Raw genomic sequence first — 24,554 nt, 5'->3', positions numbered from 1 at the left:
GCGCAGTTCAGCTCCTTGCCTAGCCTGCACCAGTGCGAATGGGTACCCAAGGCTGCGTGGATGTCAACAGCGCCGACTTGGAAGCACGGCCAGCACGTGTGGGGAGTGACCGTTATAGTGAATCCCCCTTCATGCTGCTCATTGGCCGCCACCTCGGAGCAACAGCTGGAGGCACCGATAGCACCGGACTCGGTGAATGAGGCATGCTTGGAGATGGAGACAGAGGAAACTGTGCCCACCCTTAAACCTCCCCTGTGAGGGAAGATGCCCTGGGGCCTCCCCTAGAGGTACAATCATTGTCCCCGGATGAGGCAGTTGTGGGACCCTCAAGGGCAAGCCCGCTGGATGATTTTAAAGAACATCATGCCCTGCTTCGTCGAGTGGCCAAGAACTTGGGCCTGGAGGTGGAGGAAATGGTTGAGCAGGCGAACACCTTGTTTACTGTCCTGTCAGCCTCTACCCCAGCCCATGTCGCACTACCAGTTCTATGATTCTATGACGGTGTCCTAAAGATTGCCAAGCCCCTCTGGCAAACCCCCTCATCCATCCCTCCCACCTCAAAAAGGGCTGAAAATAAAAAAGACTTTGTCCTGGCCAAAGGGTTTGAATACCTTTACATCCACCCTCCCTGGGCTCACTGGTGGCCTTTGCGGCCAATGAGAAAGATAAACAAGGCCATACCAGCTCAGACACAAAAATAAAGAGGCCAAAAGACTGAACCTGTTTGGAAGCAAAATTTATTCAACTGCCAGCCTGCACTAGTGGCGAACCATCAGGCCCTCCTAGGGAAATACAATTGTAACTTATGTGACACCCTCTGTAAATTCAAGGAGTCTCTCCCGCAGTGCTTGGCCCAGGAATTTGGCACCTTTGTAGAGGAGGGCATTACGGCGGCTTGGTGCTCCCTCCAGATAGCGTGGGACGTGGCTGACTCTGTGGCTAGGGTAGTAGCGTCGGCAGTGGTTATGAGGCGCGGCGTCTGGCTTCAGACCGCAGGCCTCTCCCTTTTCTCATCGGGCATGTGTTCACATGGCCTGCGAGAAAACAGTTTCAGCCGCCTCCACCACCTAGGCCTTAGCAGTCTTGCCCAGGATCTGCAAGGAGAAGAGATGGAGACGTTAGTTTCAACCACCGTCATCCTTCTTCCTCCCACTTACCTGCGCAACCTGGCTTGGCAAATCACCCCAGGGGCCACTAGCACTCATTTTGAGGGTGCAATTGAGAGCAATGTCCCAGTCACCTTCCAGGATCCACCCCGCTCTTTCCTCAATCCTCTTCGTCCCTTTCGTTCGGCCTGGTCCCGAGTCACCTTGGACCATTGGGTGCTGGTTGCACCTTGCAGTTTTCGGCCTGAGGGGCAAGGTGGTGCAGGTCCTCATGGACAATACCATCGCCATTTATTACATCAACCGGCAGTGCGAAGCCAAGTTGTCTGCCCTTTGCCAAGGGGCTCTTGGCCTTTGGGCATGCCATTCATCTGATAGCCATGCACCTGTCTGGGACCAAAAATGTGCTGGCAGATTGCCTCAGCAGGACCTTTTTGTCTAGCCATGAGTGGTCGCTCCACTATGAACTTCCGAAAGTGAGGAATTCCCCAGGGGGACTTGTTTGCATCCTGCCAGAACAGGAAATGCCATGTTGTTCTGTTCACTCCGGGGAATGGACAGAGATTCCTTGTCAGCTGCTTTCCTGCACCCGTGGTCGGGGCCCTGATGTACGCCTTTCCGCCGGTACCATTGATCCACAGAGTCCTCATGACGCTCAAACAGAATAGGGCAAAAGTTATCCTGATAGCCCCGAGTGGCCTCGCCAGCGCTGGTTCGGCACACTGCTGGACCTTTCGGTAGCCGTGCCGCTGCAGCTCCCTCTCTGGCCGGACCTGCTGTCCCAAGACCATGGCAGTTTTCTGCACCCGAATCTGGAGGCATTGCATCTGACAGCATGGCTACTGCATGGTTGAATGCGGAAGAGTGGGAATACTCCATCTGGGTGTAACAGGTCTTCCTCGGTAGCAGAAAGCCCTCCACCAGAGCAACTTATCTGGCAAAGTGGAAAAGATTTACATGCTGGGCTTTGGATTGGCACCTCCAGGCCGAGCAAGCCTCACTGCAGGTGATCCTGGATTATCTTCTGCACCTCAAACTTCAGGGCTTGTCCCGGTCATTGATCAGGGTCCACTTGGCCACTATTTCAGCTTTCCATCCACCGTTCCAAGGCAGGTCGGTCTTCGCTCATGACATGACGGCCCAGTTCTTGAAAGGTCTGGAGCGTCTTTACCCTCACGTTTGGTAACCTGTCCCTCCCTGGGATTTGAATCTCGTGCTGTCGAGGCTCATGGGGCCTCCCTTCAAACCTTTGGCTTCCTGCACTCTTCTCCTTCTCTCCTGGAAGACTGCATTCCTGGTGGCGGTTACATCTGCCCGCAGAGTGTCTGAGATCAGGGCACTTATGTCAGAACCACCCTATACAGTGTTCTACTAAGATAAGGTCCAGCTGCAGCTGCATCTGGTGTTCCTGGGGAAGGTAGTTTCCCAGTTTCATACCAGCCAGGACATTTTCTTACCGTTCTTTCTGAAGTCTCATAAATCCAAAGAGAAGTGCAGGTTACATGCCCGGGACATCTGGAGGGCGCTGAGCTTCTGTATCGACGGGACATGGCCATTCTGTAAATCATCGCAGCTATTTGTTGCGGTGACAGACAGGATGAAAGGTTGCCCAGTGTCTGCTCAAAGGATTTTGGCCTGGATCACAGCCTGCATTCGATACTGCTACGAGCTTGTGAGTGTGCCTCCACCAGCGATAGTCAAAGCACACTTGACTAGAGAGCAAGCATCATTTGCGGCCTTCTTGGCTCAGGTGCTGATCCAAGAGATCTGTAGAGCTGCTACCTCGTTGTCTGTCCACACATTTATGTCCCATTATGCGCTTACCCAGCAGGCCCGGGACGATGCTGGCTTCGGCAGGGCAGGACTGCAAGCTGCAAGACTGTAAACTCTGAGCCCACCTCCTTTGGCACTATTTGTGAGTCATCTAGATTGGAATCAACATGAGGAAGCACTCAAAGAAGAAAAATGGTTACCTACTTTTCATAAGTGTTGCTCTTCAAGATGTGTTGGTCATGTCCATTCCATTACCTGCCCTCCTACCCCTCTGTCAGAGTTGCCGTCAAGAAGGAACTGAGAGGGTGTAGGGTTGGCGATGCCTGATACACCGATGCATGAGCATGGTACTCAAAGAGGCATCACTACTGACCCTACGGATACCACTAAGGCAAAAATCTCTGATAACCACATACATGGGTGCACGCACAACTAGATTGGAATGGACACGAGCAACACATCTCAAAGAACAACAGTTATGAAAGGTAGGTAACCTTTTTTTTATGAATTAATCAAAAATGCTTGAATCTGCACAATTAGGCGACAAAGTTCAATATATTATGAGAAATACAGTAAGAGTAATTGATTAATTAAGATTACTTAAATGTGAGACTCATATTGTACTTAACTTAATATTCTGACATACATTTTATGAAAACAACTATACACAAATTGGAACAATATAATTTCTGTAGGATGTTATAAATTAATTATCCCTAACTGCCATTACAGGCAAAATGGAAAGGGTATAATTATAAAAGAATAAATTACTTACTGAATTGCAATTCTACAAGAGCTGTAATAGGGTGCTAGCATTTAATTTAATATAATGTATTAATAGTTTTACATTTCTGAAAGTTTTTTAAAGACACTTAACTATTTCAATTTTTCTATTAGAATATGCAGCATTTTTGATGTCTTGAAGCCCAACTCAGCCTTCCCATGCATTCATTCACAACACATAACTCATGTTGCCTTTTCCACCTTGTCTTCCACTATGGACATGCCAAACTTAGGTTTTTGCCCATACCCAGCAATTTGTAAAGCATATGCAATTTGAACCATTAGAGCCCTTCTATTCTCGGTCCTCTCAGATTCTGGCTGACAACAGAAAGTGAAGCTAGCAATGATATTTTGAACAGGATGCCCTCTAAGTACTATCTAAAAAGGGCAAGTACAGCTCAGTTAACATATGCAAAAGCGTAAGATGAACTGGAGAACACACACTAACAGGAAACAGGGTACTAAAGTTTTGAATTCACTGAAAAGTCAAAAGATTTATTTAAACAAGCAAGAAAGCTTGTCCTGTCAGAAACAGTAACCTATTAACTGTGAGAACACTACATACTGTACATTTTCAAAGTCTATGGGACAACACGGTATTTTGAAAAGTGTAGCAGTCCGAGTAGAAATTCAGGCTACCTTAATTTATATTTAAATAAAACCCGAGTGCCAAAACAAATCAATAAAAAATGACAGAACAGAAGGCTGATAAGATTGGCAGGGTTTCCACGTCTCAGGGTTTCCGAACAGATAAAACAAGCATCCAAACAGCCAATAAGCTGCAAGTGGCATTTATGTACATCTCTGTTTATTTCCTCCCCCATAGCTCGATTTTCTGCCATTTTTATGAGGTATGAATTCAGTTTGGGCATGAATTCAGTTTGACTTTGAAGAGTGGAAACAACAGTAACATGAAGCCATGGCCAGAATTCTAAGTGCCCGCATTTCTGTCAGCTTATCAGCTGAACATTTAAGTATTCTTCAGTTATTTAAAGTATTAATTTTGGCCCTTTATAGCTTTTGGTAGGGAAAGTAGGTAATGGTGCAAAGATGCTATGACCGTTACTTGTTGCAATGCTTCTTAAAACACCGCTAAAACCTGTGCCTTTTGCCCAAATGTGTGCTTTAAAGTATAACGCATTCACAGTATATTGTCAACAACTGATAGCAAATAGGGAATGGGAAAAAATATTTCTTGATAATTTCTTCAAGATCCTCTTTACTGAAACAGATGTAAAGGATAGAAAATAGCACCAAAAAGTGAGAGTATCTGAATAAAAGGGTATGTCTACACAGCAAAGAAAAACTTGCAACTCACCCGTGCCAGCCAACTTGGGCTCAACAGAAATCATGTGCAGAATGCGAGACCCCAGCCCGAGCCTGGAAGCTTACACTGCAATGAAACAGCCTTGCAGCTTGAGCCCGCAAACCCGAGTCGGCTGTCACAGGTTGTTCTTTGCTGAGTAGACATACCCTAAGATGCCAAACTTCCAAAGCTCAGTTGAACCTTCTGAGGAAGGTTTGTGCTCTCCTGTAAAGATCAGAGTTCTGATTTGCCAATCTGTAATGTTCACATTTCCCAATATGCAAAATCTGCAGAAACATTAGCTGTGTGTTCTTCTGGCCATACTATTAAAAGGTTCACCTCTTGGTTCTCTTTCATTCTGCTTCCTGCTTACAGATTTAGACAACCATGACTGCTCAGAACCATTGCCTTGTATACACATGATTTCTGGCACTGTAGCTCAGAATTTTTGGTCAGCATTTCCCAGTATCGGAGATTCAGAATGCATCTCCTGACCTTTCTCCCTCACAGAGGATGAATGATCCAATAGTTAGGACTCTAGCCTGGGACTATGGGGAGACAGGTCCAATTCCCTCTCTGCCAGACTTCCCGTGTGATCTTGGGCAAGTCACTTAGACTATGTGCCTCAATCCCCATGTAAAAAAAGGGAATTCCTTACCTCACAGGGGTGCTGTGAGGGTAAATAAAACATTAAGGATTGTGAGGCAATAAGATGTTAGGGTGACGATGGCTGCGTGAGTCCTTTGGTTAATTCTTGGTTTTAATCATCATGTGAGGCAGCACCAGATAACTCTGGAAACTTCAAATTAAGCTTTCTGCAAGACCGCAAAAATAGCTGGGGTATTCTCATGCTAAAGTGAGTTCACAGGCTACTTCAATGATCACTGCCATGGATTCCTGGGCCTGGAAGCAGTCATATTATATTTGCACTGAGCTATTCTTGTAATGGCTTGAACCATATACCTTGGATGAGACTGATAAACCAATATCTTGTACAACTGAGCTCCTACATATACTAGTGTGAAGGTGAGTCAAATCTACAGAGACCATATGGGCATAGCTATGTCACCATAGCTATGCCAGCATAACCTTGTAATATAGACAAAGCCGACACCGATGTAGGGGATTTTCCCATCTTTTTCCACCTAGGTATGAACATCATCTTTCCAAAGTTAGCCAAGTCAATGGGTTCTTCCATCAATAGAGGGTACATCTACACTGCAAAACACAACCACCCCCACGGCAGCAAGTCTTAGCTCCTGGGTCAACTGACTTGGACTTGTGTTAGGAGGCTAAACACAGCAGTGTAGATATTCCCAATGAAAGGGGAAGGTCTCAGAGTTCAAGCTCCAGCCTCAGTGGAATGTCTACACTGCTATTTTTAGTACCGTAGGGTGAGCCCAAGTCAGTTGACCTGGGCTCACAGATTTTCTGCTGCAGAGATTTTTCTTTTTTTTGTTTTGTTTTGCATGCAGTGTAGAAATACTCATAGCTGTATCTGCACTAGGGGTTAGGTTGACCTAGCTACAGACACGCCAAATCCACAAAAAAAAAATGTAGAAATTGGGATTTTTTTGGCTTAATTGGCTTGTGAGTTGCTTGTTGGCTAGTTTTTGGCTTGCAGCTTGTTGCTTTTTTTGATTGGCTCCCAGCAAGCAGGGGAAAAGCGGGGAGAGTCAGGGGTGCACAGTGGGCCCACCTTAGTCCCAGACTGCACGTTGCGGGGATCTAGTCAGAGTGTTGGGGTTCTTAGAGATTGGCTTATTTTGGACTTGTTTTGAAATGGGATTAGTTTGATTTTTGGCTTATTGTGAAAGTTGGGGTGCTTATTTACCGTGTGAAAGTTGGCAATTGTGCCTATGTTATGTCAGTCAGAGGCATGTATTTCACAACCCTGAACAACATAACTAGGTCGACCTAACTTCTGCGTGCAGCTCAAGCCTGAGTTTAAGTTACTTACTAGCCAGATAACCCTCCTCTCTCAGTGGCCAGCACCTCAGAAAAGGCCCTTAATGCAGTGGCCAACCTCAACACCAGAGCTTGATGTTGATCATGCTATCCCATGTTTGCAAAGCACAGGGAAGAAGTGACACTGCAGGGTTGATAGGTTAAGTGTTCTGCAGCTCCAAAAAAGCAAACCCCCCAAACACTGCCCTAATGGTCAAATCAACCCTAGTTCTAGCAGTCCAATGAAAAGAACAAATTCCAGAGTTGGTGTCTTCACCCAAATTCTGTGTCTAGTATCTGACTTTAAATCTAAGAAATGTTCATAGCACTGCTTCATCTTGTTGCAACTGTTGAGCAAGTACACAGGGCTAGGCTGAAGTCAAGACTCTAACGCATATGACCTTTACATTAAATACTAACATTTTTAATGGAACTAAGAAGGAAATAGGAAGGCCAGGCACTATACAGAAGCACATGTGTAGTGTGCTCAATAATCAATTATTGATTGTTTGATTACCATAACACCTGAGAACCCTAGACATGGCTCTCATTGGGCTAGCTGCAGTACAGACACAAACCAAGACAGCTCTGTCCTGCAGGGCTTACAAAGTAAATACTGTATCTGACTTGTGATAACAGATGGAGACAGGCAGACAGGGAAGTACAAGGAAATGAGACAGTGTTGGCCAGTATGATAAGCACTGGTCTCAGCACACCAGCAGCCTAATTGTTGTCAAGCTTTTTGTAGGCATATCCGGAAAAAGAAAAAAAAGTTTGAAGGAGGGATTTCAAGTAGACTAATGAGTTAGTTTTGTGGATATGAGGGGCAGCCTGGGATGTTACTGAGTCTGTATATGGGGGTTGCAGGGTGGAAGTTATTTAATCATCTGAGAAAGCTGACAAATCTGAATAATGCAATGAGAAAGGGTATCAGATGAATAGCTGCAACATTGATTCATCCTGCATTTAGAGTAGGGGAAGATAGATTAAGTGTTCTGCAGCTCCAAATGGATAGACCAGCAAGGCATGTGCCCAAAGCCTCTCTAAGGATTAATCTCATATTAAAAGAATTAGCCTTCATTTAAACCTCCAAAAATAATCTTCTATTCCTCCTCCTCTGTATAGAGCGCAGCTTTATAATTTTGTAGAAGAACAGCTTGCACCAAACCGAGAGTTCCCCACAGTAATACTTACTTCTCACTATGAATAAATGGTCAAAATAAAGCTTCCATTAAAATTGGATTTTCTGACCTATTGTTGAGAGCTATGCTGTTGAAAAATGGCATCACTTGTTACATCGGCGTGGGAGACCAATGCAAGAGAGGATTGATTTATTTCCTGCTTGCCTTACCTTACCAGCCGAGCCCCACAACTTTATGGCGCAAATGTCAAATATGGTGCAAATACAAGAACCAGCTTACTTCCGATGTTCAGTTGAGATGAAAATTGATTTACATTCTACCACTGGGCTGCCTTACTGCAGTAGTCACAAATTGTCACTTTTCAGCTAACTGGCTGCAGTCAGCAGTTGGCTCAGAAATACTATTTATATATATTTTTGTCTGTCCATGTGAGCTTTCAGACTGCTGTGCAGAGCAAAAAGTGGGAATAGTTTTCTTTAAATTACAAAGAGTACTTAAGATCTAGGGGACCATTTCTGTGTGTCAAAGAGCTTCCACACAAATCTATCAAACTGGCAGGGTCCACTCAATAGATAGCCAGGTGCAGAATAGTGATGCACATGTAGATGAAAGTGCACAAGCAAGCAATATCATGCAAAGGCTTGTAATTGGCAGAGCAACCTTAATTCAGGTTCCTTATGTATACACATGATAGAACACTGCCAAACATGTACAAAATGTGGGGCTCAGCAAGAGAGAGAAACCCGCTCTTCCCACAGCCTTTTGCCTTATTCATTTTCCAGCCTGCCTGCCCGCTGAATGAGACAAGAGTCTTGAAGAGGAAACAGAACGTAGTCATGTAACTAAAGACAACTATAATGCATACATGCAAGGAGTCTGAATTAAAGTTGTGTTGGCAACTTTACTTCTGGCATTTTAGAAACTTTTATAGCTTTAAACATTCCTCTCTATGTAATTTCCTAGCGCACACTCAATGGAGATAGAATGGTAAGAGCTCCCAGGAGCAAGCCTAAGAAGGTCAAATGAACCTGTGCAATTGGCATTTGTCAGGAGTTTGTAACTCGAACACATGTGGGTGCATGTTCATGTCGACAGCATGACCACAGGACTACTCCTTTGGCAAACTTCAATCCTGAACACATGGAGGCACTTCAGCTTTCCAAAAGTACAATAGGAAAAACTAGGAAATTTTCCCGCTCACGTGGATCAGCTGAACTGGTTTTGTTGAAAACTTTACATAATAATTCAGTCTAAGGCTGAGGGCCAGCATAGAAAATTTCATCTCAACTGGTTTAGTTTGGCAATGTTATCAGCTGAAAACAAAGGCTTAGGATGTTAAGCAAACTTAAATATAGGTATGTCTACCTGCTCAGACCATAAAAAGGGAAACTTCCTAAAACTTTTGTATTTACCTTGTTTTAATGCTTTGGGGAACAAAACTACCAAATTGAAATAATCTCCAGATTTTATTCATTTCTAGTGGCCCAAGCACTCTATCACTAACTTTGCATCCTCCCCTCATATCCTTGTATTGTGCACATAAGCACACTTTATATTGAGTTCAAAGAAAGGGAATAGGGGACTAATAAAGCATAATCAAGAAATGCTGGCAAGGTCTTCCTGGCCAAAGCAGTTTGCTTCTGAACTGGTCCTCTTTTTGTCTATGTCCTGACACTACGATGAGCCTGTTGTCTTCACTATCCATCCTTTTTTATCCAATTGTGTCTGATTCTGACGATTGCATCAATGCTGAATAAAGTTGTCTCAGGTCCGACCACTATTTCTGGAATGGCTGTGTGTTTTGTTTTAATTTTACTGTTTAAATGCTTAGTATTTCTTCTCAGCACATTATAAAAACAAATGTTTCGTGGTATATTGCTTTCAGAAAAGATAAGATAGTTTTTTTTGTAGTCTAGTCTTTGTAAAAACATATAATTTGTTATTCAAAACTTAAGTTAAGAATTTACTACATGATGTGGAATTCATCTGAAACTGAAAAGGAAAAAAAAAACATTTGAGTAAAAAAAAAATAAAAAAAATCACATTTTCCACAGCTAGGTTTAAAAGCGTTTCAGTTCAAACTATGAGACTTCCTGAAAAACCTTTACAATATCAACCCTTATACTGGACCTCAGATGTGTTTATGCTGCAAAGCTGTTTTGAGTTATCTTGAGCTTGGCAGCTGGGATATTAGACTAATGCATTAGCCTGAAAGTCTGTCAGTTGGCAAGCTTCTTGCAAGGGAAATGGGTACTGCTAATGGAGTCTAGCTGCAGGAGACAAATCTCAGCTACAAACAGCACAAAGATTACCTTTCCTGGTAAACCACAGGCCAGTCTGTCCATACCACAAAGGCAGGAAAGAAGTTATTTAGAATGTCATCTGGAGTTTAGGGCAACTTTGCAGATGCTAAGTGGGCACTGCTACCACTGCCAGTGTCTTTGTACCCCAAGACTCCATCCTACATTTAACGATAGTTTACATTTACTTATTTTAATTTGATTTTGTTTTATAAATTAATATAAGAGTAACTATGCCAGAGACTAGACACCCTTTAACAACAACAGAACAAGAACAAATCCAACGGCCAATCATATTACACAAAAATACACAAACTAAACCATTACCATTGAAAAAGTCCCGCCTTTCCCAGTTACCATCTCTCAATGTTAGTATTCACTATAAAATATCGTTGTTTGAGCATGTTTGTAAAGAATCACAAACTAGTTGACTGCATGCTGACCAGGACTTTGCAAGTCAATGTAAACCAAGACAAATTGTGTTCATCAACATATCAATTCATTGTGAAAGATTCAAACACTCAAAATTTGTAGTGCAGGCCAGCTCTCAAACATTCTCCATCCCTAAAACCTAGGAAAACAATGAGCTTTACAGAGGGTACGTACTTTACAGACATGTTAAACGAAAGGTGCCTGTAAACTGACAAGGAAACCAGAAGAAAATGAAACTAGGGATTGACAAAGATCAGTATTCATGTCACTTTTTTTTGGTTTAGGCTGTGGAATAGTTGCTAGACAAAACTCTGGAAATATGCACAACAGAAAACAATCCTGCACTGATAGGAGAGGGAATGGATGGCCTAATAAAGTCTGGGCTCTCTATAGGTTACAGGGACCTAAAAGCGATTTCTATCAATTATAGGGGATGAATAACAAAAACAACAGATTTTATTAATATTTGTAAAGTGCTGAACATTAAGGTCTGTAGAAGTGTTTTATATAAAGCCCAGTAACAAAAATATTTCCTAGTAACGACACTTCTCATCATTAGACAATAACAAAGCTGCACACCGTTTCAGATTTCGTTGTGTCCTCTTACTGCATGAAGCAGCTGTAATCAAAAATCATTTCCTAACAGCCTACTTATTTCTAGGAAAAAAGATAAGAGAACCAGAGAGTTTTCACACTGATTAAAAGAACTGTATGGAGGCACATTTCAACATTATAAAAATCATTTGTTTGCTAACTGTTTTTATAATGAACTGTTGGAAGCTTGAAAATGAAATTGGGCCCTTTAAACTTTTTCTCTTTATTGTGTGCATACTGGTTGCAGGGTTGGTTGTTTCTGAGTATAAGGCTGCTGGTATTTTTGTTCTGTTTTCTGAATAAAAATAAAGAGCAAAGAAGCATGTGCTTTGGAAAGAAACAGGATTATTCCAGCAGCAGTGTATCATACCATATTAAGGCACATCTAGCAGCTGCATCAAAGGACTAGACTGATTAAGCAGCAACATCTGACAATTTATTATTTATTCAGTGTTCCTATGCCAGATTGTGTGTCATATGCTGGACTTTTTTTTTTGTGTAGATTTTTTTCCCTGGGTTTATGTTACAGAAGAGTTGAGGTGGAACTAAAATTTCACTTTTCTAGCAGGCAAAATAAGCAAGCCATTTAAATGACTTCAGGACACTCATTATCAGTAACCAGCAGTTCCCTTTCATTCCACCAGTTGTTGAAGATCCAGATTATGTGGAATATTTGTCTTCTATTGTGACATGGAGAACTCTCTCATACAAAGATGGACTGATAATTCAGAATTAATGACTCATTTTGATCCTGCTATCTAAAACATTTACTAATACTTTCATATCATTTAGTGAAGCAATGGACTATAGGAAAACACCTCAATGTGTTCTTATTGGTCCTATAAATTAGTGAATTTTGGAAAAGAGGCAGATTGTAGGGAGTAATTACACACAACATTTAAGATTAAATAAAAAGGGCGGGCTTTTTAAAAAAAATAAAATCTACTTGAGCAGTTTTGTGATATGGTAATACAAATAATATCCATTTTAAAAATCCTGCCTTTTTCCCTTTTATACTCTGCTGGGAGTCTCTACCCTGTTCCATATTTACAGGACAACTAATTTAACTTTTTAATTGGGATTTAAAGAGTATCTATCCCTAGTTACAGGCAACTAAAACACTCAGGCATTCAGATACAACAGCAACTGGCATTATAATTATGGCAACTGGCATATAAACGCCTAGACAGTTAAGTCTCCTGCAATTCAAGCATCATATAAGGAGCCTAAAACTTACCACGCCCACACAAGAGACACAAGGTGGGTGAGGTAATATCTTTTATCGGACCAATTTCTGTTGGCAAAAGAGAGCAGCTTTCGAGTTATACAGAGCTGTTCCGCAGGTTTCAGAGAAGAGCTCTGTGTAGCTCAAAGCTTGTCTCTTTCACCAGCAGACGTCTGTCCAAAAAAACATATTACCTCATCCTCCTTGTCCCTCTAATATCCGGGGACCAACATAGCTGCAACAACACTGCACACACCAACATAAAACCAATCCATAAGGCCACCGAAAAAACCTTCTTGCTCCAGGGCTGCCCAGAGGATTCAGTGGGGGAGCTGCGGCGCTTGTACTCACCCGGTGGTGGTCCGGCTCTTTGACGGCATTTCGGCGGCGGGGGGCCCTTCAGTCGCTCTGCGTCTTCAGCAGCACTGAAGGGCCTCCCGCAACCGAAATGTCGCTGAAGACCCGGACCGCTGCCAGGCCAGGGCCAGGGCTCGCGGGGCCCAGGGCAAATTGCCCACTTGCCCCCCACTCTGGGAGGCCCTCTCTTGCTCTAAGAAGCCCAACACCTACAAATCCCTCAGCTGTCACATAACAATTGAGAAAACAGATGGGAGTTTGCAGCATACACCGAAGGTCAAATGCTGGCTCTTTTAGAAAAAGGGAAGCCAATTCAAGAATGAAGATTTTTTTCATAGGAAACAACACTGCCTTTTACATGGTGAGGGCCCAGCTTGGGTACCTCCTTGGATCACAAATACAGCACCATCACAAATCATTTACACAGGCATGTTCCAGATCACATACCAGTAAATATCCTTTGATCCTAACTCCATTTCAAGTAAGGAGATAGACTTCCCACTTCAATGAAGAAGGGAGCTGCCTTATCATTGGAGCATATATTTAAATTGAAGTAGTTCCCTTTCTTGGAGCTCTCTGTTAGGTATTAGCCTTTTGGGACCTGGAGTTTTACACTTGAAGATGTACAATTTGTTTTTGTAAAACAACCACTATCCCCCATCTCCCTATATCCCAAATGGAAACCCAGCTCTACAAGTAATCCCGTCTTGTCATCAGTAAATTTCTCATCCTACAGTCTCTTTCATCCTGCGGTTTACAATGCTGTATGAATGTATTACAATAAAACTGGAGAATGAAAAGATTGAAGCATCTGTTTAAGACTGTGAAACCATTTAACACAACTCAATGACACAAGAGGCAGAACTACAAAAAGAATAGTAGGTTAATTCACTTCTAAAGGTAACATTTTCTGGCTTCAAGAAAAACCATTTCTTCATTGCCAAAACACTTTATACACTGCCGTAACTACAGAGACATCCTAAAACCATTATAGATAATTGTTCCTTAAACAAAAACTGATTTCAACAACATAGGGCTGTGGTACCATCACGAAGTCCAACTTAACTGAAATGGCTTTAGAGACGCAGTTCACTCCAAGTGCCAAAAACCCATCACAATATATGGATTACATAGAAATACATGCCACAGTACTGTTCTACAATTAAACATCAGCAACCTTGAAATCACCTATCATCAGAAAGTCATTACCTTAGGTGGCAAGTCCTAAAAGTTGCAACACCTCCTGAAAATGGTGGACTGTCTTCTAAAACAATTCCTAATTTTCAAGGATTTTAGAAAGCTGCTTGCAAAAATACTCCCTAATGTTAAAGGGAACGTCTAAAAATGTCACCAATTTATGCCAAAAATAAGAAGGCAAGAGCAGCTAGAAAGGAAACAGCTGTTTCATGTTTTAAAGTATCATTTAACTGTTCTGTTTCAAATCTCCCCATACCCAACAGGAGATGTCAGTTTGCCTGTTCTGGAAATCAGCATGTAATTGCATATCATTGAAAGTAATTACATTCAACAGTAAATTTCACAAGATTAAAACAAACTGATTTATCTTTCATTGTTCAGTTTAAAGCAAGTATCCCATCATGGTCAGGAAAAGATGTAGTGTGATGGGCTCCTAGGCATATGCAATTATATTTATCTAAAGGAAAGAGACACCATGAACCATCATTAACAAGAGACTTGAATATTCTACTGCTGTCAGAGTCTGATAATGAAGAGTGTGAGGGGGTGGGGTGTACATAGCTCACACTGGCTTTACTGCATCACCTTTATCTATCCCTAATGCAGGAAGCATAGGAAGCATACACAGTAAACACACTGACGGCGTTTCAGGAAAGTTACCAAAACCATCCCATTTAATTCGCTTATGAACATAGAATCAGTTATCATCCAGTCTTAATTTAGGGTAGTATTTCCATTTTACCTTTAAAGCCTACCAGATGCATTATAAAACAAGGCCTTGTAGTTAGGCTGTAAAGCTCCTTAGAAAGATAATGCTCTAGTAGGCTTTCTGTACTGGATACATGTACCCTTAAAGAAAGAGAGAGTTTAAAATGAAAAAGGAACTATAAATCCAATATTACACATTCACCATGTTCCATTCTTATGCTACAGCCTACTGCTAACCACCTGTCAGAGGGTAACTGCATCTCAATGTTTGTTTTGCTGAAACAAAGTTTCATCCATAACTTTACTTGGCTCCGCATTCTCACAAATGCTTCCCAAGCCATACTAAACAGTATATTACATGTAAAATTTAAGTCTAATTGAAATGGCTGTGACAATTCATACTAATAATGGTCACCTGGTTTAACAGTAACAGAATTGGTGAGAACAGCAGCACAAAGAACCAAGTATCATAAGGAAGGAAATGTAACTCAAACCTGCTTTAGTAATGGTTTAACTTTTTTTGGTTTTCTTTTTGAAACAAGAATTTGATGTTTAAGCATTTTGCTTGAATAGTCGTAAGAACCCCAGACATATTATGTTAGTGATAATATGATAATGAATGTCCCTTACATTGTCTAAGGGTTTAACCTCTACCAGTAATATAAACTTATGGCAATTTGCAAAATATTGGTTAATATTTCCATCCCAAGTATCAGAGGGGTAGCCGTGTTAGTCTGGTTCTGTAGAAGCAGCATGCAGAATGCTTGCATCCGAAGAAGTGGGTATTCACCCACGAAAGCTCATGCTGCAAAACGTCTGTTAGTCTATAAGGTGCCACAGGATTCTTTGCTATTTCCATCCCAAATAGCTGAATCCAGTATAGCATGAGATGCACCTGCTGTATTCAATAAGGCAGCCATTTTTTTGGAAGTATCTTAAATTAGAGATGTACTCTGAAATTTGACTAACAATGGTATCATGGTGTTCCATGTGTGCTGTGTCTTCAGAATGCCATATCAAGTGCCATCTAGCTGCCAGCTCTGCAGACTTTGTGCATTCAAAGTCAATTTCAATTCTTGCTTCTTGCACAAAAGGAAGAGAGTGTACATTTTGGAAGCAAAAGAAACATTCAGTGACAGTTGTGCAACTCAAACACCTTCAATGGGATTACACGTGCATTCGTTAAACTAACCGACAATTAATTCTGTTGATGCACAGCAATACATAGAATCCAGTTCATTCCTTCTTAAGTGTGCTGGCACTGAATGGTTAACAGGAGAAAAAGCAGTTAAAAAAAAGACATGAAAAATAAGTACAGTAGCACCTCAGAGTTACAAACACCTGGGAATGGAGGCTGTTTGTAACACTGAAATGTTCGTTACTCTGAACAAAATGTTATGGTTGTTCTTCCAAAAGTTTTCAACTGAACATTGACTTAATACTGCTTTGAAACTATACTATGTAGAAGAAAAATGCTGCTTTTAACCATCTTAATTTAAATGAAACAAGCACAGAAGCAGTTTCCTTACCTTGTCAAATCTGTTTTTTTTTAAACTTTCCCTTTATTTTGTAATAGTTTATGTTTAACACAGCACTGTACTTGCTCTTTTGGGGGGCGTGGGAGGGGGTCTCTGCTGCTGCCTGGTTGCGTACTTCTGGTTCCAAATGAGGTGTGTGGTTGACCAGTCAGGTCGCAACTCTAGTATTCACAAAAGACGGTTACTCACCGTAGTAACTGTTGTTCTTCGAGATGTGTTGCTCCTATCCATTCCAGTTAGGTGTGCGCGCCGCGCGTGCACGGCTCTTCGGAACATTTTTACCCTGGCAACTCCAGCGGGCCGGCTGGGTGCCCCCTGGAGTGGCGCCGCTATGGCGCTGGATATATACCCCAGCCGGCCCGTCCGCTCCTCAGTTCCTTCTTGCCGGCTACTCCGACAGTGGGGAAGGAGGGCGGATCTGGAATGGATAGGAGCAACACATCTCGAAGAACAACAGTTACTACGGTGAGTAACCGTCTTTTCTTCATCGAGTGATTGCTCCTATGCATTCCAGTTAGGTGATTCCCAAGCCTTACCTAGGCGGTGGGGTCGGAGTGAGACGTGGCAGAGTGTAAGACTGCGGAGCCGAAGGCTGCATCGTCTCTTGATTGCTGCACCAACGCGTAGTGGGAAGCGAAGGTGTGGACAGAAGACCAGGTGGCTGCTCTACAGATGTCCTGGATGGGGACATGGGCCAGGAAGGCGGCCGACGAGGCTTGCGCCCTTGTCGAGTGAGCGGTGAGATGGCATGGTGGCACGCGAGCAAGCTCGTAGCATGTCCGGATGCATGCCATCACCCAGGAGGAAATCCGCTGCGAGGAGACCGGCTCGCCTTTCATGCGGTTGGCAACCGCTACAAACAGGTGTGGCGAACGCCGGAAGGGCTTCGTCCGCTCGATGTAAAAAGCGAGGGCCCTGCGGACTTCGAGGGTGTGAAGCTGTTGCTCACGAGGGGAGGCGTGCGGCTTCGGGAAGAAGACCGGGAGGAAGATTTCCTGATTAAGGTGAAAGGCCGACACCACCTTAGGGAGGAAGGCCGGGTGTGGTCGAAGCTGCACCTTGTCTCCGTGGAAGACGGTGTATGGTGGACTAACTGTTAGGGCCCGGAGCTCAGAAACTCGTCTCGCTGATGTAATTGTGACGAGGAAGGCTGTCTTCCAGGAGAGATAGAGTAGAGAGCACGTGGCCAGGGGCTTGAAGGGCGGTCCCATAAGCCTGGCCAGAACGAGATTCAAGTCCCAGGTCGGGGTAGGACGCCGCACCGGCGGGTACAAGCGGTCCAGGCCTTTAAGGAAGCGGGAAACCATCGGGTTGGAGAAGATGGACCGACCTGCCATGGATGGACGAAAGGCGGACACGGCTGCCAGGTGCACCTTCAAGGAGGAGACCGCAAGACCTTGCTCCTTAAGGTACCAGAGGTAGTCCAGGATGGTAGGGATAGGGACTACGAATGGATTGAGGCCCCATTGATCACACCAGAGCGCGAAACGCTTCCATTTCGCAAGGTAGGTGGAGCGAGTGGAAGGCTTTCTGCTCTCCAACAGGACTTGCTGTACTGCCGCCGAACAGCCCCTCTCTGCGTGGGTCAGCCACGCAGGTACCAAGCTGTAAGATGGAGGGACTGTAGGTCCGGGTGGCGGAGTCTGCCGAAGTCCTGCATGATGAGGTCCGGCCATAACGGAAGGGGAATGGGATCCCGAACGGAGAGCTCGAGCAGCAGGGTGTACCAGTGCTGCCTCGGCCAGGCCGGAGCGACGAGTATGACGTGGGCCCTGCCCCTCCGAAGCTTCAGTAGCACTCGGTGTACGAGCGGGAACGGAGGGAAGGCGTAGAGGAGGTGATCCGTCCAGGAGCAGAGGAACGCGTCTGACAGGGAGCCTGGGGAGCGACCCTGGTATGAACAAAACAGATGGCACTTCCTGTTCTCCTTGGCGGCAAACAGGTCTATCTGGGGAAACCCCCACCTCCGGAAAATTGTGTGCACCACATCTGGGCGGAGGGACCACTCGTGGGAGAGGAACGACCTGCTGAGATGGTCGGCCAGCGTGTTTTGCACTCCTGGAAGAAATGACGCTTCCAGGTGAATGGAGTAGGTCACGCAAAAGTCCCACAGGAGCATCGCTTCCGTGCAGAGGAGGGAGGATCGGGCTCCGCCCTGCTTGTTCACGTAGAACATTGCCGTCGTGTTGTCCGTGAAGACTGCCACGCAGCGGCCTTGCAGACGGGCGCGGAAGGTGAGACACGCCAGGCGAATCGCTCGCAGCTCCCGGACGTTGATATAGAGAGCGAGCTCTTGGGGCGACCAGTGACCCTGGGTGTGAAGATTGCCGAGGTGAGCCCCCCATCCCAACGCCGAGGCATCCGTGGTCAGGGTGACGGATGGGCGAGGAGGATGGAACGGGACTCCTGCACACACGACTTCTGGGTTCAGTCACCAGCTGAGCGAAGCGAGTGTCGGCTTTGTGACGGTGACTACCATGTCTATCGAGTCGCGGTTCGGGCGGTATACCGACGCCAGCCAAGATTGAAAAGGGCGAAGGCGGAGCCTCGCGTACGCCGTGACGAACGTACAGGACGCCATGTGGCCCAGGAAGGACCGAACCGTTGTCGTGGGAAAATTGAGAAGGTCCTGGATGATGGAGACCATCGTCTGGTGCCGAGAGCGAGGGAGGCAGGCCCTGGCCAAAGTGGAGTCGAGGACCGCTCCGATGAACTCCACCCGCTGCGACGGAGCTAGAGTGGACTTCTTGGCATTGATGAGAAGGCCGAGGGACCGAAACAGGGATAGTATCTCTGACATCTGGTCCTTTACCAGCTGTCGGGATGTCCCGCGAACCAGCCAGTTTCGAGATACGGGTACACATGAATCTGACGACGGTGGAGGGCTGCAGCAACTACTGCCATGCATTTGGTGAAGACCCTCGGTGCGGTGGACAGGCCGAAGGGTAGCACCGCAAACTGGTAGTGCGCACTGTTGACCACGAAACGCAGGTAGCGCCGATGGGGAGGATAAATTGCGACATGGAAGTAGGCGTCCTTCATGTCGAGGGCGGCAAACCAGTCTCCTGGATCCAAGGAGGGAATGATGGTCCCCAAGGTCACCATGCGAAACTTGAGCTTGAGCAGGTACCTGTTGAGCTCCCAGAGGTCCAGTATAGGACGTAGACCTCCTTTCGCCTTGGGGATGAGAAAATATTGGGAATAGAATCCCCTGCCCTGCATGTCGTGAGGCACCTCCTCTATGGCACCCACGCTCAACAGAGTCTCGACCTCTTGTAAGAGGAATTGCTCGTGAGAGGGGTCCCTGAAGAGGGACGGGGAAGGTGGGTGGGAAGGAGGGGGCGAAACAAATTGAAGGCGGTAGCCCGACTGGATTGTACGAAGCACCTAGCTGTCCGTTGTTAGTTGGGACCACGCCGGAAGAAAGTGGGAAAGGCGGTTGTAAAATAAACGGGAAGGATCCAGTACAGAGACTGATGGGCCGTCCTCGGGCATTCCATCAAAAGGCCTGTTTGGGCCCTTGAGGGGCCTTGGAAGGCGCCTGGGTCTGGTTGCGCCTGTTGCCTGAAGGTCTACGGCGATTCAGGCCGGGACGCCGGCTATTACAGGGTCGCGCCCTAGGCTGATTAAATGGCCGGTAGGGTTGTTGCCGGAATGACCTTCACTGGGTAGCCAGTGTGTGCATACCCAGAGTGCGAATGGCTATTCGACCGTCCTTCAGGGTCTGAATTCTGGAATCCGTCTTTTCAGAAAACAGACCCTGAGTGTCGAAGGGCAGGTCCTGCAAAGTGTACTGCACCTCCGGTGGCAATGTGGAGGACTGCAACCAGGAGATGCGCCTCATGGTTACTCCTGAGGCCAGGGTTCTAGCGCCCGAGTCCGCGGAGTCCAGAGCGGCCTGGATGGAGGACCTGGAGGACTTCTTGCTGAACTCCTGGCGCGAGGCTATCGGGATCAGCTCTGCGAATTTCGCCAGGGACACCATGATGTCAAAGGTGTATCTGGCGAGGAGGGCCATCTGGTTGGCGATCCGGAGCTGGAGACCGCCTGCCGAATAGACCTTTCGGCCCAACAGATCCATGTGCCTCGCCTCTCTGGATTTCGGCTTACCATGCCTCTCCCTGTCGTTGACCGACTGGACCACAAGCGAGTCTGGTGCAGGATGGGTGTATAAGTACTCGTACCCCGTGGGGGGGACGGAGTACTTCCTTTCAACACCGCGGGCGGTGGGAGGAACGGACGCCGGTGACTGCCAGATGGTAGTGGCGTTCTTCTGAATGGTGCGGATGAATGGCAAGGCCACCCGCACTGGAGCCTCAGCTCCAATTACATTTGTCACTGGGTCTTCGTCCTCCGTGACCTCCGCTACAGGGAGGTCGATAGCCTTCGCCACCCAGCGAAGAAGGTCCTGGTGGGCCCGCAAGTCAATAGGTGGAGGGTCTGCCGTAGACGCCCCCGCCACCGCCTCGTCTGGTGAAGATGACGAGGACCAACCTTGGACCACCACCTCCACCAGTGGTTCCTCTATGGGGTGGGCAGCTGTCTCAGACCGAGGATCATCCACCTTTGTGAATGCGGGATCGGGCGGTAACTGGGCCTCACCTGGTGGTGATGGGGGCGGCCTGCTGACTGTGGCCTCCAGCACCCTCCATTCAGAGGCTGGGGTCCGCAGGGGGCAAGGGAGCCCTTGAGTTTCGTATTGGGCCCAGGGGACCCAAAAACCCCACTGCTGCGCACCGTGGACTTGTCCCTGCGGGGCAGTCTGAAGATGGCCACAGCTGCCTGCCCGCGAAGCGACCGATGATTGACGAGATGGCCACGGAGGTGTGGAGGCGCTAACGGACTGCGCCGTCGAAACTGGCAATCTGTCCCCGGACGGTGCCGAGGATCGGTGCCGGTCGTCGCGGTACCGAGATGGGGAATGAGACCACCGACTGCCGCGGTGCCGGGAGCTCGACCGGCGGTGCCGGGAGCGGCTCCGGGAGTCACGGTGCCGGGAACGGTGCCGGGAATCGGACCTTCTGCGGTGCCGACGGGACGGCGATCGGGACCGGGAGCGTCTCCGGGAGTACGACTGGTACCGCGATGTTGAGCGGTACCGGGACTGCGACCGGCGTCGAGAAGGCGATCGGTATCGCGATGGTGAGCGGTGCCGGGACCTGGAGCGGCGCGACTGTGACCGTCTTCGGGACCGGGACGGAGACCGAGACCTGGAGCGCCATTTATCCCGACCGTCAGGGGAAGGAGGCCGTATCATAGCCAGCTTACCCGCTGACTTAACAGCCCGCACCGGCGGTGCCGGGGGCCGGAGGCTCGGTGCCTCTGTGAGCTCTATGAGCTCTCTCGCCCTCGAGAACGTCTCGGGCGTGAACAGGAGCTGTAGCTCGACCGCGGTCGGCACCGGGGAGCAGGGTGGTACCGGACTCAACGGCCCTTGCGGCGCCGGAGTCAACGGTATGGTGCACGGTCTGTGCACCGCCACCGCTGGTACCGGTGTCGGTGATGGCTGGGCTACTGGTCCCGAAGGATGCGGCGTCGAGGTCACCTTCGCCGGCTTACGTTTCCTCGATGGGGAGAGGGAACGGTGCCGGGTCGCCGGTGCCGCTTGTGGAGGTCGAGGAGCCTCGGTACCGAAGCGGCTCGGGGCCGCTGGTGCGCTGCGCACCGATGATGACTTCGGCGCCGGCGGGGTTGGTGCCGGCTGAAGCGTTGCCTCCATGAGGAGCTGTTTCAACCGACTGTCCCGCTCCTTTCTCGTTCGAGGTTTAAAAGCCGTGCAGATAGGGCACTTATCTGGACGGTGAGTCTCTCCTAGGCAGCGTAGGCAGGAGTCGTGCGGATCCCCGACCGGCATGTGCCGCTGGAAAGTCGCACAGGGCTTAAACCCCGGTGCCTTGGGCATGAGCCCGCACCGGTGGTGGAAGAAGAGGGGTAAACCCCCCTTATTCCCTTATCCTAAACTATAACTAACTAACTTATTCAACTATCTAACAACTAAGTACTTAACAACTATATACATACAAGAGTAGCGAAACGCTAGGGCTGTGGAGGACAGAAAGCACTCCACTGTTCCAACTGGCTGTCACGGGCGGTAAGAAGGAACTGAGGAGCGGACGGGCCGGCTGGGGTATATATCCAGCGCCACAGCGGCGCCACTCCAGGGGGCGCCCAGCCGGCCCGCCGGAGTTGCTAGGGTAAAAATGTTCCGAAGAGCCATGCACGCACGGCGCGCACACCTAACTGGAATGCATAGGAGCAATCACTCGAAGAAGAACTCTGAGGGTTCTACTGTAGCTATGACTCCATAAAAAAAGGAAGCAGATTTGTTACATGAGGTGCCATTTTATATAACCACTTTTTAGAGAAGAACAGTACTCCCATACTTATATGTTCAAAGAAGGTTTCATTTCATTACTATTTGATTTGGAAAAGTGATATGTTCATCTTTTACAACATACAACCATCTTGACCCAATTTGATAAGAAACTGGAGGTAACATAAAAAGCTACGTACAATTGAATCCACTAATAAGAAATTCCATTTATAATGAAATAGAATGCAAGTCCCAAACTGTTTCAATGTGCCAATTTCACTTTCAGTCCCACTGACACATACTCCTTACAAAATGCTTTCATGTCAAGAGTAATTGGTGTGCTGTGTAACTTAAATGTGTACATTTATATGAATGGTTAAGCTGCCCTCATCTAGATTATCAATGAAAAGAATACTTTTTGTAAATTAAAAGATGGACTTAATTAGGATGTGTTATAGGGTGAACTAAATTTTCAATTTTGCCATTTGTTAAAATTTCTATGCTTGAGTTTTCAGCCTTTAATCATAAGCCAACTATCAATTTCACAAAGGTGGATGATTTCCATCTTCATGCTCCACATTCAGTTATTTCACTAAGTAAGTTTGTAAGTGATTCGATATATTAAATGGATTCACAAAATACTCTGATACCATGATGGGAAGCACCTTTTAAATACCTAAAGTGCTTGGCTTATGAGAACCTCAGAAAGTGGGACACATGCTATGCAGGTGATTTAAAATATCTTCAAGTAGGAAGTGTCAAAGCTCTACATAGAATACATTATATAGGGCTTAGTTTCTGAAATAAATGTGCTGGAGAAATAAAAAAAAAAACCACCCAAGCTTGAACTTCACATAAAGACATTTCAGAGGTTAGGGATACGCAGATATCAACAGCAGAAACAATTTCATCTATACTCCACTCCCCAATCCCCTTTCCCCCTCCATGGTAGTAATTAAATCAGAGAAGAATTCAGCAACTTAAGCGAACTGAAGCCGCCCCATTGGTCACCCCATATTTCAGGTCCTCAAAACCTAAACTGTCCAATTGAAACATGATGCTCTACCCTGATATATAATGCTGTGATGGCCACTGCTACCATGGAAGTTTTCTGAAGCCTCATGTGGTCGGGGTGAAGTTCTTCAAGCAAATGGCATGTAGTGAGCATATAGTGAGATTCTGCAAAGGTATATTTAAAATACTTCATATGCAAGAGGTTGTAAAAGTCGCTGTGCCTTCCTTGCTCTTTGGAACATGTGGTTCATAAGGATGCTAATAAATTAGAGAGGGTTCAGAGAAGAGCCACGAGAATGATTAAAGGATTAGAATACATACCTTATAGTGATAGACTCAAGGACCACAATTTATCTTAATAAAAAGGAGGTTAACGGGTGACTAGATTACAATCTTTCAGTATCTACATGGAGAACAAACATTTTATAATGGGCTCCTCAATCTAGCAGAGACAGGTGTGACATGATCTAATGGTTGGAAACTGAAGCTACACAAATTCAGGATAGGAAAAAGATGTACATTTTTAACAGTGAGGATAAAGGCACAAATCTACCATGGGTAGAAGTGGAGTCTCCATCACAAGCCATTTTTAAATAGAGACTGGATGTTTTTCTAAAAAATCTGCCCTAGGAATTATTTTAGGGACATTCTATGGCTTGTGTTATAGAAGAGGTAGACTAATTGATCACAATGGTCCCTTCTGGCTTTGGAATCTATGAATAACTTAACAGTCAGGTCATTCAATAAAGAGAACTCAATCCAACACAGGAGAGAGAAATGAACCAAACTGACGGTCAGTGATATGGTTACAAACTACAT

At 46.0% G+C, this 24,554-nt stretch overlaps 1 protein-coding gene across 4 annotated transcripts in view; it reads right to left on the bottom strand.

The window, feature by feature from the left end:
- The window catches only part of ATRN (attractin), a 231,779-nt gene that overhangs the window by 77,345 nt on the left and 129,880 nt on the right, over window positions 1-24,554 (bottom strand). The window contains exon 25 of one of the 4 annotated variants that reach the window (XM_039540652.1): window positions 722-1,094. The exons of the other annotated variants lie outside the window; for them this stretch is intronic. Within the exon in view, the coding sequence (XP_039396586.1) occupies window positions 1,068-1,094 (27 nt within the window). The 3' untranslated portion in view covers window positions 722-1,067. Of the gene's footprint in view, window positions 1-721; window positions 1,095-24,554 lie in introns of those variants that run through there. 4 annotated transcript variants of the gene reach the window in all.

The sequence above is a fragment of the Mauremys reevesii genome, linkage group 5 (genome assembly GCF_016161935.1).
Source record: "Mauremys reevesii isolate NIE-2019 linkage group 5, ASM1616193v1, whole genome shotgun sequence".
Classification (NCBI taxonomy): domain Eukaryota; kingdom Metazoa; phylum Chordata; order Testudines; family Geoemydidae; genus Mauremys; species Mauremys reevesii.
This window is presented reverse-complemented; position numbering and strand designations above follow the sequence as displayed.